General features: G+C 43.2%; 1 protein-coding gene across 1 annotated transcript in view; it reads left to right on the top strand.

Annotated features, from left to right (window-relative positions):
- The window catches only part of hmcn2 (hemicentin 2), a 47,739-nt gene that overhangs the window by 17,271 nt on the left and 12,734 nt on the right, over positions 1 to 17,734 (top strand). Inside the window, exons 18-50 of the mRNA XM_067604770.1 lie at positions 102 to 229; positions 327 to 471; positions 804 to 916; positions 2,375 to 2,534; positions 2,685 to 2,844; positions 5,444 to 5,571; positions 5,751 to 6,002; positions 6,666 to 6,749; positions 8,576 to 8,767; positions 8,857 to 8,987; positions 9,138 to 9,282; positions 9,554 to 9,680; positions 9,777 to 9,934; positions 10,313 to 10,591; positions 10,670 to 10,812; positions 11,475 to 11,625; positions 11,845 to 12,063; positions 12,167 to 12,280; positions 12,379 to 12,566; positions 12,664 to 12,760; positions 12,845 to 13,006; positions 13,164 to 13,277; positions 13,472 to 13,668; positions 14,074 to 14,155; positions 14,252 to 14,383; positions 14,474 to 14,617; positions 14,737 to 14,896; positions 15,488 to 15,612; positions 15,857 to 16,040; positions 16,150 to 16,247; positions 16,493 to 16,771; positions 16,872 to 17,062; positions 17,588 to 17,669. Of these exons, the coding sequence (XP_067460871.1) occupies positions 102 to 229; positions 327 to 471; positions 804 to 916; positions 2,375 to 2,534; positions 2,685 to 2,844; positions 5,444 to 5,571; positions 5,751 to 6,002; positions 6,666 to 6,749; positions 8,576 to 8,767; positions 8,857 to 8,987; positions 9,138 to 9,282; positions 9,554 to 9,680; positions 9,777 to 9,934; positions 10,313 to 10,591; positions 10,670 to 10,812; positions 11,475 to 11,625; positions 11,845 to 12,063; positions 12,167 to 12,280; positions 12,379 to 12,566; positions 12,664 to 12,760; positions 12,845 to 13,006; positions 13,164 to 13,277; positions 13,472 to 13,668; positions 14,074 to 14,155; positions 14,252 to 14,383; positions 14,474 to 14,617; positions 14,737 to 14,896; positions 15,488 to 15,612; positions 15,857 to 16,040; positions 16,150 to 16,247; positions 16,493 to 16,771; positions 16,872 to 17,062; positions 17,588 to 17,669 (5,064 nt within the window). The remainder of the gene's footprint in view (positions 1 to 101; positions 230 to 326; positions 472 to 803; positions 917 to 2,374; positions 2,535 to 2,684; positions 2,845 to 5,443; positions 5,572 to 5,750; positions 6,003 to 6,665; positions 6,750 to 8,575; positions 8,768 to 8,856; positions 8,988 to 9,137; positions 9,283 to 9,553; positions 9,681 to 9,776; positions 9,935 to 10,312; positions 10,592 to 10,669; positions 10,813 to 11,474; positions 11,626 to 11,844; positions 12,064 to 12,166; positions 12,281 to 12,378; positions 12,567 to 12,663; positions 12,761 to 12,844; positions 13,007 to 13,163; positions 13,278 to 13,471; positions 13,669 to 14,073; positions 14,156 to 14,251; positions 14,384 to 14,473; positions 14,618 to 14,736; positions 14,897 to 15,487; positions 15,613 to 15,856; positions 16,041 to 16,149; positions 16,248 to 16,492; positions 16,772 to 16,871; positions 17,063 to 17,587; positions 17,670 to 17,734) is intronic.

Raw genomic sequence — 17,734 nt, forward strand, 5'->3', positions numbered from 1 at the left:
TAGAAGCAATGGCAGCAACTTCAAAGCTGAGTTTGGCCTTTAAATTCTTTCATGCGTTCCTGCTGTTAGTATTTCTGTCTTTACTTTGCATGTTTCTGCAGAGCCCCCTCTCTTGGCCCAAGGTCCCCCGATCATCACCACTGGTATCGGCCAGTCCCTGAGTATTCCTTGCATGCTGTTGGATGGAATACCTCTTCCAGAAAGACACTGGTCCCAAAATGGAAAACCTGTAAGCCTGGCTGGTAATTAACTCTTGAATATGGATCATTTTATCGATAATCTCCACGTTTCTGTGTGACAGCAGTCCTTTTTTTCCCTTTGCACAGGTTCAGCTGAATGGGCGAATGTTCCTGAGGAGTGATGGTAGTTTGTACATTGAAAGAACCGTCCCAGAAGATGCTGGGACATATGTCTGCACTGCGGTGAATGTAGCAGGCTCCACGAACATCACAGTCAGCCTGGAGGTCCATGGTAAGTCCACACTGTCCAACACTGGCAGGTTTAGACAGTCAGGAAAACAATGTGCTGACTAAGCGTGGAAAACAATAATACGTCAATGACTTGACCACCTGCTGTCATCATAGTGAGAGGGTTCAATTTACTGCATGCTTTGATGAATGGGGTCATTTTGTTCATGGGAGAGTAATGACAGACAGGCCAGATTATGGTTCATCATCGGTTAGTAATGAAGAAATGCCTGGAGCGCTGATACTGCTGGCTAGCTAAGGCCAGCGATAATGCTGTGGGCCCGCTTCTTCACGGCCAGTCAGACAGCTGTGTTTTGTGACCTACTTCCTTCACAGTGCCCCCTGAGATCAACGCTGGTCCTTACCACTACATAGCCAACGAGGGTGTAGCCATCACACTATCATGTGAGGCTAGCGGAGTTCCCAAGCCAGCTATTGCCTGGTCCAAGGTAAGGATGTCACAATCGCAGACCAAATTTACTTTTCTCTATGATTATTTGGCTGTATCTCATGAATCCATGCATGACTAATGGGTTAGTTCTGATTCCCACGACATCCTACACAGAAGATCACACTTGGCGTCCATTCATCTGAAAATGAATCATCATTAAGACATTAAGCAAAGATCAGTATACAGTCCTGCAATGGTGATGGGATCTAGATTTTTCATATGGTGCTCAGTGCAACTTTGAGCCAAACAAGTTGTCAGCACGCTCTCAATGTAATCAACACTAGCATAATGGTGCTTGACTGTAAAAGAGTATTCATCTTCATCTAATAATGCATTCTCGTCAGTCATGTCCTTAAGAAATATTCATAAATAAAAAAAGGTAATCAACTTAATGTGAATTTTAAGGCTCTAATGAATTACTTAATATTCCTTAAGATTCCTTTCTTATTGATATAATTAAATACGATTATTTTTATGGATACATTATCTTCTAATAATTATCTAATTAAAGTTTCTCTTCCTCAGTCCAGTTTGGCCTTATTTTTCTCTGATTTGTAAGAATATTATTAGAACACTCTAAAAACACCACCAACAATAACATTTTGCATTGCAATCAAGATTTGATTAACCTGACCAGGAAGGATGTAACCATGGCAACTTTACCATACTGCAGCTTGACTGTGAGAAATCACTCAGTTTTTTATTATACCCCAGGAAGCTATTTAAAACCTTTCTCACAGCACCTTCTAATACAAAACTTCAGTAATCATATCTTGAGGAGAAAACCTTCAAGCTTGTTGCACCAGGCCAAAGACAACATCATTTACCCACCCAGGAACCTTATCTTCAGACTGCATGTGTCATACTACACATCTGCCTAGTTTTCACAGACATTGTGTTAAAATTACAGCAGAAATGCTATAAATAATGCAGAGGTAGTCAGAGGATGTTATGACACAATATGATCCTGTCAGGCACAATCAAATGCCTTTTCTATAAACTGTTGTCATCCCTAATAGTCATTTATAGAAGAGCACAAACTTTGCTCATGAAAAAATAAACACAGCAAAATAAACACATTACATAGTCAGCATTGCTAAGTTGGGTCAACATGCTGTTGTTTCCTACATATTGTTGATGTGAGCCAAATTTTTCTTCTTTGCTTTTTCCCCAAACATTTTCAGAGTAGTGCTCTAGTCAAGTAAATTTATTTTCTTGTCAGATAAAAGTGAATCTGTAAAAGCAATTTTATGTTCAAAGCAAGTGCGTGTGCAGCAGGCTGCATTCTTGTGTGCGCCTATTTGAGATAGAGAGTGAGCTAAAGGGGAGCTCTGTAATTATATCAGACATCAAAGGTTGGGCTGTAAACCTTAAACTAAGCTTAGAGTCCCTACGCTCTTGTGTGGACAGCTTTTATCTACAGTATATTCTGGTCTAATGCCTGCCGTTCCTCCAGGGGAGGCAGCCTCTGCCCGGGAACCGCGCCTCTCTCCAGTCTGACCCTGATGGATACCTCCACATCCCCCACCCCACCGCCGATGATGCAGGCATTTACATATGCACTGCCACCAGCTCTGTGGGCTATGCTAGCCGAGAAATCAAGCTCAGTGTTAACAGTAAGGCAAATAAATGTTTGACCACAGTCACCCAAACAGAGCAGTGTTTTCCAGTGTTTGATGTCTGCAGATCATGTTCTGAGTCAAAATGTCTGTATTAGTTGAACAAGAGCCTAGATGATATTCCCTCTGGTTTTCCCTCTTTTACAGCCATGCCCAAGATAATGGGAGTGAGTGGCCATGACAACACAGTGAAAATGGCTGCAGAGGTGGGGACAGAGGTTGTTCTACCTTGTGAGGCCCAGGGGAGTCCCTCTCCACTCGTCACATGGAGCAGAAATGGGCATCCCATACCCCCCGTCACAGCTGGGTAAGAGGAAGTCTTACCTCACTCTGGCAATGATGTAGTAAAATTAGTTAAACATGTAACTAAAGGCAAAAGTTCTCACCATACCTTACCCCTGATTTAACATGTGACTCAGCTTTAATGAGGGACTGGCTGCCATTCAAAGCTGCTGCTAAAGTTTGGAGTTCATTTAGTGATTCCTTTTGAAGGGCAGCTAGGCAGAAGCAGCAACAGCAACAATCTGCCAGAGAGCTGTGTGCGGGCTTCACTTGTCGGCTAAACTGAAGAAGAACATCTGGTCCCAGATGTTCATGTGTGGTCACTCTGGGTGCAGACAGGCGGGCTGTCTCGGGACACAGACTGGATAGATGACAGACAGACTCTTTGGGCCAGACACCAGACCGAATTGGTTTTGGGTATAGAGAAGAATGACGGAGGGAGTTGAAAGCTGTGGTGGTGACTGACTCAGATATAGCATGACTTGCGTGGGGGCCAGGAAGAAGGAAAAGGTGGGGTTGGCGTAGGGGATGCCAGGAAGAGGGGAGGAAAACTAACTGACAGAGGAAGATACAAGCCTTGTCTGCCTGATGTTCGGATTCCCTGGGGTGCTTCAGCAGTAAAACAACATGCTGACTCTTTACTGATGAGAATAACACATCTCTGTGAACAACCCCCACATCAGCCCATGCTTTACATATGTGGGACCTGCGGAAACAAGCAAGCTGTGTAAAGGGAGACTCATTCTCTCCCGCTACACTCTGTGGGTCAGAAGAAATGACCAGGGGGTGCTGATTGTTGAAATAACTTGAATCAGTGGGCGGCCAGATTTCTGCTATAACCATGCATTTAGGTTACTAGCAAAAAGACAGAAGAGGGTTAAGACAAAAGAGCTGTTCTTCACTGGGTCAGTGGATTTGTTCACTCCAGACTCACTCTAATCCTGATGAGGCCAATTTGTCCCAGTTAGTCCTTATGTCAGACTGTGTAAACAGATGACTTGACACCAATGTGGGGACTGATGGATAGGCGAGAGGGGTGTTTCATGTCTTGTGTGCTTTAGCTTGTGTCAGTCGTCAGCACAGCACTGCCGAGCAACAACACTGCAGTCTGACCACAGATTGACCACTGCAGAGACAGTCATTTGGTTCGGATGTTGAATGTTGCTGCCTCTCCTAAGGCTGTTTGAGGAGGTGGGGGAGCCGTATTACACCATATGTGCAGCTGAAATAGAGAGCCCTTTGTGCTTCCAGCTCATTTCCACTTACATGAACATGTTATTGTTATAATTCAGTTGCTTAGGAGACATACTTATCTCAGATAAATCACAGAGGTGTGTTCACATTTGTGTAAATAATAAGTATGCATTTATACAGCTGGATAGCTTCTGGTGCAATTCAAGTTACCACACACCCTTTTAAAGTTGCTGACCTACATTTAACTAATTTTTACCTACATTTAACTGCTGTTGTTTTTGATACAAAGCATATTTTTGGAGTGGAGGTTAGTGTATGTGATCGCCTCCATCTGTCCACTTGTTTGTCTGTGACAAACATCTCAAAAACTAATGATTGGATTGGGATAAACTTTGCTGTCCACATTGTTGTTTCCAAGAGGATGAAACATACACGGTGACCTGCATGACCTTTCATCTAGCACCACCATCAGGCTAACCTTTTGATTTTGAAATGATCTGTTTAGATATAACAAACAGTAGTTGCTGTGCAACATTATTGTTCCCAACAGGAAGAAATCCATTAATTTTGGCAAGCTTCTGACCTTTCCTACAGTGACATCATGAGGTCAAACTTCAGCTACCCTTTCATACTGTAATTACCCCAGACAATGGTAATTGTGAAACTAACAACTCATTGGGGAGATTACTAGACCCTGGCAGAAGTCTGGACTCTGACACTGAATGCTTTCTTGTTCCTAGCTTTCATCCATCACAGATCCATTTATCATTGACAATTTACCATTTTTCTTCAATGCAACCAAACAAAGCAAATGCAAAGACACCATCAACAGCTTTACAATGTATTGCAACTTTTGTTTTGTATTTAGAGCTTACTGACTCATTCTTAAAGTGAAGAAAATATCCTAATTTAAAATCAAAAACACCCTGGACAATTTACAGTATCATTAGGCCCTATTCCTTCCTCCATACTTAAACAATTGTACATATTAACTTACCATTTTACATACTACTGTACCACTTAATCAGTCAGCCTCTGGCAGAAGCCGCACTGGGAATTCACTGTCTCAATCTGTTCATCAACTCATCCTCCTCTACTAAAAATAGTAACAGATGCAAAATTGCATCTGGAAATGTGTCCTCACAGACATACACAACTCTCAAGGTTGATATCAAAATATATATTAGTGTCATATAGTACATAATACTGGCTGCCCAATACTATTGACACTGGACAACCAGTGTAAATATTTTGTGATATTTGTGGTCTTACAGATGTATGCATGTTCTGAGGTGAAAATGGGACACTAGACGAAAATATTACTTCAAAACAGGAACGCCTATTGTCCCAAAACAGGCTGTAGATCTTCAGTGACTCAAAGTGTTGTGTTTTCTCCATCTCTTTGCCCTTGACCCCTAACCACTTCCCAGGTTCACTGTTTTGCCTTCAGGCTCTCTGAAGATCACTGATGTGCGCCTGATTGATAGTAAACTGTACACCTGCACTGCAGAAAACCCAGCAGGCAACATATCCCTAAGCTACAATTTACACATTCAAGGTAAGTCTGTGGGGTTTCATTAGAAAGTCAGAAACCTTAAAACTTCCCTTTTCAAAACACTGTCATGTGAATACATCACTTCTAACTTACAGTATGTAAACTATGTCAGATATGTAAAATATCTAAATAGCTTAACAGATGTTGTAAGATATGTATTTGCTTTGTTTGTTTGTCCTCAGCTAAACCCAGGATTCAGCCGGCACCTTCCCTCCTGAAAGCCCTGATCGGCCAAACAGTGACTCTGCCATGTGTGGTCCAGGGAGAACCAAGCCCTGAGGTCAGTTGGTTTCACAATGGACTTCCTGTTGGGGTCAAGAACACTTTGCCCCTCAGGATCCAGCAGGTCAGTCTTGCTGACCAGGGCACCTACCGATGTGTAGCCAGGAACAGTGCTGGACAGGAGACCTTGGAGATCAAGCTGGAAGTTCTCGGTGAATACCTGCACCTCAGTTCTTCTCTTCCATTGCAGCTCTGATTTTCACCTTAAGAGTAAACAGAAATTAACAAAACCCTGCAATATATACAATATATTTTAAATCATGCTTGCATTGTAAGATTTCTTAGCACTGGTGATTTGAACATTTATATACGCTGACAGTGCCCCAGTTTTAGACTCTCTTCGTCTTTAGAGGTTCATTCCCTTGAGGTACAGTACAGCAGCTCCATGCTGCAAGAGGATAAGCAGTCATGTAAGCCTCTATTAACTTGTATAAGAGGTCTGCCTGTTTTTTCAATGGATTAATTAACGTGTTAATTAGGAATTTGGGGACACACAAGTCAGAACCCCAAGAGTCACTTTATGAGCATAATTTCCCCGTAACGAAAAGATGATCCATTTTCACTAACACTTAGCCTGAGGTTGGTATTAGCTGATTTGAAGTATGCATGTGAGAAGTCTAAAGTCATACACCTACAGCAGACGCTTAGATGCACTAAAAGGCTTCTCCTCACTCACTTCTTTACTGACAATGGAACTGCTATTGATAACACAACCTGTCTGACTAATTCTCATTACACCTTTCACTTCAAGTTCACTTTATCAACTGCCCTTCCACTTTGAACCAGTAGTTCACATGTTTTTTTTATCTTCACAGAGGCCCCATCCTTTGCAGAACCTGGAGATGCCATCATGGAGAAAGTAGCAAACAGCAAGGTCATCATCCCTTGCCCAGCTGAAGGTACAAAATGATTCACACATGAGTCAGCCTTGGACTGACAGAAAAGAACTGGGCAGTGAAAGGTTTGGTGTTCAGATGAAACACAATTCACAGTGTGACTGAAACCCTAAAATTGAAGCAGTGTTGTCTTTTATTTAGGATTGTCTTTATGATGTAGCAAAAGAAAACTCCACTTTAAATGTAGGACAGATATGTGTATTTGTGCACCATCAAAGGAATGTTTCACTGTCACCATAGACTTTTAGTTGTCACGTTGGGGAAAAAAAAACAATTCCTGCCATCATAAAAGGTACAGCTTCTTTTCATCCTGGCACCCAGAGACAAGTTCTTGTCTACATATTTTAACATCTCTGTGCGAACAAGGTAGCATCCGGGAGGGCTGTGGAGAGCTTGCTGTTTTCTCAAAAAGACAGTGAGTGTTGGTGAATGTCTGCAGATGCACTGATGGATACTTACCCTCTGACAGCCCATGCAAACAGGTATTGTTTGTGTGGGGCTGTGCCATGGTAACCAGCTTGGTGAGAGAAGGTGAGGACTGCGTCTAATGTGGAGCAACAGCTGGAACATCAGTCTGCCTGCTGCCTCAGTGAGCCACATCTGCTTTCCTCTGCGTCAGGGCCTGCTGGGAGAGGAATCCTAATTACAGGCTGCTGCTGGCAGATAAAGGACAGAGATGTCTGAGGTGCACCGTGAAGCACAGGAAGAGGAAGGAGAAGCCACACTAGCCCTCAATCCATCCAAGTCATACCTCCTGACAGGCAGGCAGGGAGACTGTACCAAGCCTCAGAGGGCTCACACAGAAATGCTTGATGCTCTTGACACTCAAGAGAGGCAGCCGGCAGCAGGAAACAAGGATCCCCTCATTGTTCTCAAGAGATTTATCTGTATGAGAGAGATAAAACGCACTCTCTACCAGAAAGATATTATTAATTCACCAACAAGCGCATTGCATTTGATAAAGGTAATTATTTGAGAAACACATGGAAGAGATAATCTCAGACTTCGTCAGCCCCGGCAAATAAATTCAAAGTCTACTAATGAGATCTGTTAACATATAAAACAGAACATCTGTATGCATTTCCTCCCAGCAATGAGATAATGAATTTACTTCAGAGCTTCTTAACTATAAACATGTGTTCAGAGAGGCAACAGACGATAACATCACCTTTGGTTGTGCTACATCTGCTGTGGTTATTATTATTTTCTGGATTGGGGAAGGGTGCTGTGTTTGATGTCCCTTCCTCGTCTGTGGTGTTTCTATATGTAACACCTCTGTAAATAGACAGAGCCATGGCATTTGGTTCACTCCACTGTGTTCTCTTTGATTGCTGTTCTGTCCTTGACCTGGGAGTCAACTGTGTTGGGTGCAAGATCCGCCCCTCCACCTTTTCCCAGTTCCACCATTCGCCTCTTGACCATTTCCGGCTCTTTTTCACCCAGTAATCCACAGAACACATCTGTTTCAGGCTCCTGGGTGTACGCATCAGTGCCTTTGAACTGCTTTTTGAACCACCCCTATTCTTACTGCTCAAGACTCTGTTTGGTAATAAATCTTGATGCTAGCATTTTAAATCTTTCATCGTACATTAATTCCAAATACCATATCTTACTTTTTTATGTGACTCTCAAGCTTGCATGCAGAGAGGACTCTAACCATTTTGGCATGGTCTCCCCTGCTGCCCTGACTTTTTCTAGTCTGGGACGCTTGCCCATTAAGTTCTCTTATAGAGGAGCAGAGAGGTGGAAGTAACTTTTCTCTCTGTCAGTAATCAATAAAGCTAACTTTTAACTCACTCCAAAATCTCTTCTTGTTCCTGCACCTGCAGGTTCACCTCATCCCAAGGTACGCTGGTTTAAGAATGGCCTGGAGATACACCCTGAACAATCAGAATTTTCTGTGGCGAGGGATGGCGCTCTTGTAATTAGCAAAGCATCTGCCAGTCACAGTGGGGACTTCAAGTGTGTGGCGACCAATGAGGCAGGCTCTGTGGAGAGAAAGACCAGGCTGAAAGTGAATGGTGAGATTTAATGAAATACCCACAGTTGATAAATGTCACTGTGAAACACTGAAAACACAAATGTTCCTTCTCTCCCCGTGCTGTTTCAGTTCCCCCAGAGATCCAAGATGATGGCGAGTCACTGAACCTCACTGTCACCTTGAAGCAGCCTCTCACTCTTGGCTGCGATGCCTTTGGGATCCCCTCACCAATAATTACCTGGAGTAAAGATGGTCATCCTGTGAGTTTTGTCTTCACATTAACAGTACATGTAAAACTTGTTAACATACAGTATCTTGACTATATCTAGCTGTACAATGCCACCAAGTGGTCATCACTGTAATTACAATGTAACACTATGCAATCATTGTGCTGATTTCTGTATGTCCAGGTGGACAGTCCTGGGGTGTATCTGCAGAATGGGAATAGGCTGCTCAGAATCTATAGAGTCCAGCAAGAACATGCAGGGCAGTTTGCCTGTACAGCTCAAAACTCAGCCGGAGAAGCCCGAAGAGAATATCACATAGTGGTGCAAGGTGAGGTTATTAACCAGCAAGCACACTTATATTTAAGATATATAATAATAGAGTACATGTATTGAGTGTAACAAAACATATAACTGCTCAGGAAAGTACTTACCATAAGCAAACATAAAAGCTCCAAGGAACTTTTAACAGTTTAATTAATGAAACTTGCATTTTGTCAATGACAATTACCTCATTAACAGCTTAACTATCTGGAATGAACACTGTTAACGATGTAATCTGTTCGCTTTTCATTGTCCTTGTTGTGTGTGTACTGTCACAGCTCCGCCAGTGATCTCAGGAACATCCCGGCTGCAGGAGTTAACTGTAGTGCTAGGCCAGGAAGTGGAGTTTCAGTGCAGAGTAAGCGGGAAACCAGCACCCAGGGTGGAATGGAGCCGCGATGGAGAGTAAGCATCACTGTTTATTGATGTGACATTCAGCACTACACACAGGATGTAGTACCCGTTGTATTGATCTGATCTGTCGTTCCTTCCTCTCTCTAGGGTTCTGTCCCGTGACGGAGACCCACATGTGGAGTTTCTGGAAGATGGCCAAGTGTTGAAAGTGAAGTCAGTACGGCTGAGGGACCAGGGGCTATACCAGTGTCTGGCCAGTAACAATGCAGGAACTCAGATGCGCCAGTTCAGACTCACAGTGCAAGGTGTCTACCTTTCCCCTGATTCTATTTGACTACAATAAAGTGTAGACAGCCTAATGGCAAACTGTACAGTAACAACAACATTGGCCTGAATTCAGCATTTGTATTTTCTTTCTATATAGAAAATCAAAAGAAAGAAAAGTACCAAGAAAATAAAAAATCTCTTAGTAATAACCCAATAACCCACTAACTAAAGTGAGTGGGTTTTTTAGTTGATTACTGTTCCAGAAGTGCTGTGGTAGCAGAGTTGTTTTAGGAAAGAGCTGTATTGAACATAATATATTTTTAATTTTTTGGAGGCTTTTTTAGGGTATTTAGGGTCCTTCAGTATAAATCTCACTGGCTGTTACACATTGATGTATTGTCGGTCTTTCTCTCCAGCCCCCCCTACCATCAAGGGCCCCAGTGAGACCTCAGAGGTGTCAGTGGTTCTGGGTTTCCCCACCGTCCTGCCCTGTGATGTTGAGGGCTCACCCACACCCAGTATCACCTGGTTGAAGGACAACCAGCCCATTGTGTCCAGTCCCCAGCTGACATACACCCGTGGTGGGCAGGCTCTACGACTGGGATCAGCACAGGGAGACAGCACTGGCCTCTACACCTGTCGGGCCACTAATCCAGCCGGCACTGCTGTCAAGCACTATTCTCTCAGTGTTCTGGGTAAGACACATTCACACACTTACAAGTTGAAATGGCTTAAACCAAACTTGTAATGATATGTCTGTTGTTCTTAATCAGTCCCACCACAGATAGAAGGTGACTCTACATCCTTGACCTTTGGTGGTCAGGAAGAGAAAGTACGGATCAATGGCAGTTTAACTCTTTCCTGCCTCACTAAAGGTTTCCCTGAGCCCAAGGTTGCATGGTTCAAAGATGGACAGGTTGGTGTATCATCCTTACAAGCTCTGCATGTCTTAAAACCGCAAACATTTCTTTCTCAAGTGGCTTTCACGTGCATGTTCCAGCCTCTATCAGCCTCTACTGGCAACCAGTACGAATTACAACAACCTCAATAGGACTTACATCCGCTTGCACAAGCCACCTCCACTCCAGATTTTGAGCCATGAGTAAGCCGGTTAATTATAGCAAATGACTAAAAGAAGCATAAAGTGAAGAAATGTGATGACGTAAAACACTGTAATAATAGTGCTTTGTTTGTTTTTGGCTTGACCTACAGTATTTTCATGTGCAGCTGAAATATTTTGCCACATCCATCGTTCAGTGTGTGTGTGTGTGTGTTGTATATGTATGTTCTGCAGGGCCTCCATTAGGGAGGATTAAGTGAAGGGATTATATGTTTTATAACATTTAGATTCATGTTTGAATTTTTAAAATGGGGTTGGAGGTGTTATTTTTTTTCAAAACACAATACAGGCTGGAAGTTTTAAAAGCCAGACATTTGAGCACCTGCTAAAGGCATTATGATTGTCTGACCTGTCAAACCCACCATGTCTAACTGCCTCTTAGAAACTCACAGATACTAGGCGCAATATTTCACCTAGATGATATCATCTGATGTTTTATTCATTTATTTATCCTTTAGTTGCTCACCGGAAACTCCCATGCTGGCATTCAGGAAAGTGGCCACTTCCTCCACATAGAGAACGCCATGCTCTCCCATGAAGGGCAGTACACCTGTGTGGTCACTAACTCTGCAGGGGAGGACAAGAGAGACTTTCATGTCACCATTCATGGTGTGTTCAGTTAAATATGTGTATTTATCCTCAGAATTGTGCTTCAAGAAATTTTACTTTAAAAGAAAACATCTAATAAAAAACTTCTTTCTTAATTTTCTGTTAGTTGCAGATGTGATACAAGACTTCTTTTGTAGTATAATTATGATTTATATTTTAGGAATTGAAAATTTTGAAATAATATAAACTGCACTGACAAAAACATGCTCCCCTCTCTAGTTCCTCCAGTCTTCCACCGCGTGACTAACAGGGAAGCAGCCTGGGGTCTGGGACATGAGGATGATGATAACAACGATGACATGGTAGAAAAGCGAGAGGTGGTCCTGGGTCATCCCATCAGCCTGTCCTGTGAGAGTAACGCCATACCCCCACCCAAGCTCAGCTGGTATAAGGATGGCCGAAAGCTCACCACTGCTGATGGAGTGATACTACTTCCAGGTCTTCAGAAACTCCTTCCTGTGTGATCTCATTTAAACCAGACATGTGACTGAGACTTCATATTCATGAGTAAATCTTCTGTTTTGTGGGTTTGTCCCCTCAGGTGGACAGGTGCTACAAATTGCCCGAGTGCAGAAAGAAGATGCTGGAAAGTATACCTGTCAGGCTGTCAATGAGGCAGGAGAGGACCGCATGCACTTTGGACTGGAGGTCCTGGGTAAGCAAGCACATGTGCATATTTTAGTTTTAAATTAAAGGTATGTATTTGGAAATGATACAAAATAATTTCTGACGTCTGTTGTTTCACCTCCTCAGTACCTCCTGTGATCATGGGGGCATCAGAGGAGTTTATGGAGGAAATAGGAGCAGTGGTCAACAGCACTGTGGTCCTCCACTGTGATGTGACTGGGCATCCAGCTCCAGTCATATCCTGGCTGAGAGACAGGCAGCCAATGCACACAGACTCACAGCACTTCATTAGTGAGGATGGGACACAACTCCAGGTGAGCCAGTGATGACATCTAGACAAATACCAGCATACCAATAGATCCAACTGTGACATGCTGTATTGAGGAATAACAATCCAATCCTATCATTCAGTTCCTCAGTGTCCAGGTTTCAGACATGGCGGGGTACCTGTGTGTAGCTGAAAACAAGGTTGGAACAGTTGAGAAGCTCTTCAGTCTGAAAGTGCAAGGTGAGATGAAAAGCCCAAAATCCAAACACTTTTATGATGACGTGCCCTCCACATGCACAATGCAACTGTCGGTTTGTCTTTCAGTGCCTCCTAGGATAATAGGCCAGAAGGAGGAGGAGGTTAGTGTGATCGAGGGCCACATGGTGTCATTGCTCTGTGATGTCCAAGCATACCCTCCCCCAGAGATCACTTGGACCAGAGACGGACAAGTTCTCCAGTTCAGCACTGGTATCCACATTCTGCCAGGTCAGACCTCAGGAACCAGCAATACTCAAATAATTCTTGTTTCTCAACTTTGACCCGATTTAATTAGAAGAATTGCTTTTGTTTGAATCTAATTATGGCACAGATGCTGTAGTACATTTCAAATTTTATATTATTCTTTTATTTTTTAATACTTTAGGTAGCCAGATGCTGCAGTTGCCCCAGGCGAGGCTGGAAGATGCAGGACAATACGTATGCACAGCCACCAACTCAGCTGGCCAGGACCAAAAGAGTATCCTCCTCAGGGTTTATGGTGAGGGAACACATGGTGACCCATCTGCACAATTCAGCTAGATATACAGATGATCAAATCTCAACACAGTGTCTCGACAAAAAAAATTAGTTTTCTGCAAGCCAGCTGTGACCGAGTATGGTTTAGAAGTGAATCATACCAATTTGGAATAATCACACTGAGATCATGCCCTCTTTATATGTACAAACCAACAGTACTGCCCACCCTCAAGCCCCGTCTTGATGCTGAGTCAGACCTGGTGACCCCGCAGGTTGGCTCCTCTGTCACCCTGCGATGCGAGGCCCACGGTGTCCCTGAGCCTGAGGTCACATGGTATAAAAACGGGCTGCAACTGGTTGCTGGGAATGGACTGAAGATGGATCGTCACCAGCTGGAGATCATAGGAGTTCAGGTCAGGAAAAATGTCCTTACATCATACATGCTTGAGGCTGCAAACAAAGCATAAAAGTCTTTTGATGACTCAAACTGTTTTTTTACAGGGCCCACATTGACTTCACTTTCCAGTTTTATACACACTTAACTTATTAAATGTCCAAAGCCCTTTGTGCGTTATTCAGTGTTCACATACTCATCCCATAAAATACACCGACTGGAAACAACTCAGAAAATTGGAGACAGTTGCATACATGTCAAGGCGCCAGCTCACCCTTGCTTTGAGGGAGTATTTTAACCCTATTCCAAGTTATTCCACTTAACTCTTAATTCATGCGTCAGCTGGCAATGCAGGAAGGATCCAAGCCCCCTTTTCACTTACATGCCCACCCTCACCACACTGCCTTCCCTTTTTGGTTCCTAGATGGCCGATGGTGGCACCTACACCTGCAAAGTATCCAATGTGGCTGGTCAGATCGACAGGACATTCAGGCTGACAGTTTATGGTGAGAATACCTCTGCAGTGTTCTCAAAGTAACACTTTGTCCTCAAAAGAGAGTGGTAATAATTTTTCAAATTATAATACAAATATTTTTTCACAGTTCCACCTGTCCTGGATGGGCCTCTCCAGGAGTCTCTAAACTACACCCTGGGCTCCCATGTGGCCCTGCTGTGTGAGGCCTCAGGGGTCCCTGTGCCCAGCATCACCTGGCTCAAAGATGGAACTCCTATCGGTAAGAAGAATGCAATGATAGGAGTAATTTGAATAGTATGAACCTGTCATGTGTGACAGTTGGTATAAGTGAACATGTTTTGCTTTCCAGAGAGCAGTCTACAGTGGCAGTGGTCCATTCGAGGGAACCGGCTTGAGCTGGGACCTCTCACCCTGTCTCATGCTGGGATGTACACCTGTGTGGCCAAGAACAGCGAGGGACAAACACAGAAAGACTACACACTCACAGTGCAGGGTAAAGAGTTATTTGAAATTTGAGCAAAATGAGGGACAGTCACCTTAGAAAATTATACATATCATCAAGAAAAGGAATTATTTTTATTTGCATTTAACAGTAATTTTTACCCTACTCAGTATCGCCTACCATCCTGGACTCTGACCACCCATCCGATGTGAGTGCACCCATGGGAGAGGAGCTGACCTTGGAGTGCAGAGCAACTGGAATCCCCACACCCCTCCTCAGCTGGCTGAAAGATGGAGTGACTTTAGAGGGATCAGACACTCGTCACATTGCGTAAGTCATTCACAGTCCTCATTTAATGCCAGGGTTTAAATGCAGACAGAACTGTATGAAGTAATAGTAATAATAATGTTATTACAATTGTGTATATAATGTATAACTTCATTTTGCACCTTTTGCTCAATGATAGCAGCTCAGTTTGTTTTACAAGCAATAATCAATACTTGTCATTCCCTAAATGTTTGGGAAATTAAATACTAAGCATCAGCAATCAAGCTTATGAGCATGACAGAGCGATCTGTTGACAGACAAATGAAGTCATTTACAGTCCCTTGCCTAATTTCATCATGGGGAGCAGTAAGAACAGCTGTTTTACAGCTGCTCAGCAGTTTATATGGTCACTGAAACTGCACCAGCCAGAGAAAGCAGCAGACAAATGTCTGTCTGTCTGTCTGTGTGTGTGTGTGTTTCTATGTGTGTGACTGTGAGAAAGACGTGGGACGGTGATGATAATGATGATGGGAAAGTAATTTTGAGGTTCAGAGGTAGGGCAGACAAATAATGGAAATCAGTTTATATGGAAAATTTGATGCTGAAATACACTGTATTAATGTGAAAACATGCTGTGTATTTGTAATTTGGCAGTGTGACCCCTGATGGCAGCACGTTAACCTTACTGAGACTGAGTCCTGAGGATTCTGGGACATACACCTGTTTGGCTGTCAGCCCTGCTGGCCAGGAGAGCAAGATCTACACACTCTTTGTGCTAGGTCAGTTTCAACATTTAATTGTGTATCTACTGCCCAAGTTCCATTTCTTTTTCTTTTTTTGTTGATGGTCCAAACTAATGCAACTAATGATTTTTGATTTTTTGACATTCAGTTTACTGTACCAAATTGTGCAAATACAGATCTTCACATGTGAGAACCAGATAACCTTTTAAACTTTTGATTGAAAAACGACTAAAACAACTATTTGATTATCATAATAGTGGTTTAATTTGCTTCATCACAGTCCCACCATCTATCTCTGGTGAGACCACCGTCCCCAGAGAGGTCCAGGTCACTCAGGACAGCGCTGTGACTCTGGAGTGTCACGCAACAGGAAACCCTCCGCCTCAGATCAGCTGGCTGAAGAATGGACAAGCCCTGCTTCTCTCTCCCCGTACACGCCTCCTCTCTGGTAACTCTGTGCTGAGGTCAGTTTAGAATACATAGAGAAAGCTGAATAGAATCATGATCATTCATAAAGATGTTATATATTTACAGGTGAGTTAATGCTGAGTTTCCCCTTTTCTCATGATTTAGGATTTCTCCCGTGCAGCTGTCTGATTCTGGAGTGTACACGTGTGTAGCACGCAGTCGAGCTGGTCTTGCTGAGCTCAACTATGATGTCCAGGTCCAAGGTACCATCATAACACACCACCTACTGTAGTTATAGCATAAATCTAATCCCTAACAGCTGAGTAAACCTGATAAACTGTTTGCTTTGCTGGAGTAGTTGCCTCCAGTCTCACAAAACTCAAACAAATTATAGCACTACCTAACATAACATGGGTCTTTGGTTACAAGAATTTTCCTAGAGTTGATATGGAGCATTTTACAGGGTTTCACAAAGATGTGTGTGTGTGTGTGTATGTACGCTCTGTAGTGCCCCCGGGTGTGGATCATGTTGAACCAGTGGAGCCGGTTACAGTGGTCCAGGGGTCCTTGGTGACGTTAACCTGTGAGGCTCGTGGCGTTCCACCTCCGACACTGACTTGGATGAAGGACAGCCAGCCGCTGTCACTTCATCGCAACCTGCTGCTGGATGGACAGGAGACACGGCTGCAGCTGCCTGACGTGGCCCCTTCAGATGCAGGTCTCTACAGCTGTGTGGCCAGTAACCAGGCTGGAAGCAGCACAAAGAGTTTTAATCTCACCATTCTCGGTAATCCCAAAACCATCTATATATTTAATTAATCTCTAAATTAAAGTCAGTGTAAACTCCTTGAACAATTTAGCCAAAACACTCTTTCTTTCTAATCCAGAGCCTCCAAAGATATCCAGCTCCAGCTCTCCAGAGGAGCGGACCATAGCAGTAAACAGCCCACTGGAGCTGGAGTGCTCTGCTGTAGGAGTCCCACCTCCCACCCTTAGCTGGCTCAAGGATGGTCGCCCTTTGGAACGGAGTGACATTGTTCAGGAGGATGGGCACTTTGTCAGGATTAGCAAAATTCAGGTAAATTACAAACCAACAATAGTCTGATAATTTGCAAAGTTGAAGCTATAGTAGATTTTATTGTAAAAGCCTGCATAAACTAGCTGTAAGCCTGTGCTCCATTCATAATAAGTAATGGTGAACCTTTCTGCGAAGAGAAAACTAAAGTCCAAGGAGATGCACCTCAAAAGAGGGAAACTCAAAATGCATCTTTGCTTTATAAACAAAAAGGTGGATTCTGTTGGCTCAATTGTCATTTTTTGGAAATCCATTCCAGTCCCTGAATGACAGGGAATATTAAGTGCAAAGTTGCCTGTTGCAACTTTAACATGTCAACTCTTTTCATACAAGAACCAAAAGTACATGATATGAAGCTCAAGAATTGGGTTTACCTCTAATTTAACCTTATCTTCATCATAGATATAAAGTAAAAGATGCAAAAAAAGCATAAGAATGGAAAACTGAAGTTTTAACAGCATCAGTCCTTTCAGATACACCAGTGTTATGTAAGAAGCACTCAAGCTGATTAATGTTGTGTCTTTAAAGGTCGAGGATGCGGGTCTGTATACCTGCTTGGCCAGCAGCCCAGCAGGAGAGGATGGAAAAAACCACTGGGTCCGAGTCCAAGGTGACACAAGCTGTTCTTGTGTATTGTTCAAGAGGAAATATATCATGTCTGTGTATGCACAAAAG

Source organism: Thunnus thynnus, chromosome 2, assembly GCF_963924715.1.
Source record: "Thunnus thynnus chromosome 2, fThuThy2.1, whole genome shotgun sequence".
NCBI lineage: Eukaryota > Metazoa > Chordata > Actinopteri > Scombriformes > Scombridae > Thunnus > Thunnus thynnus.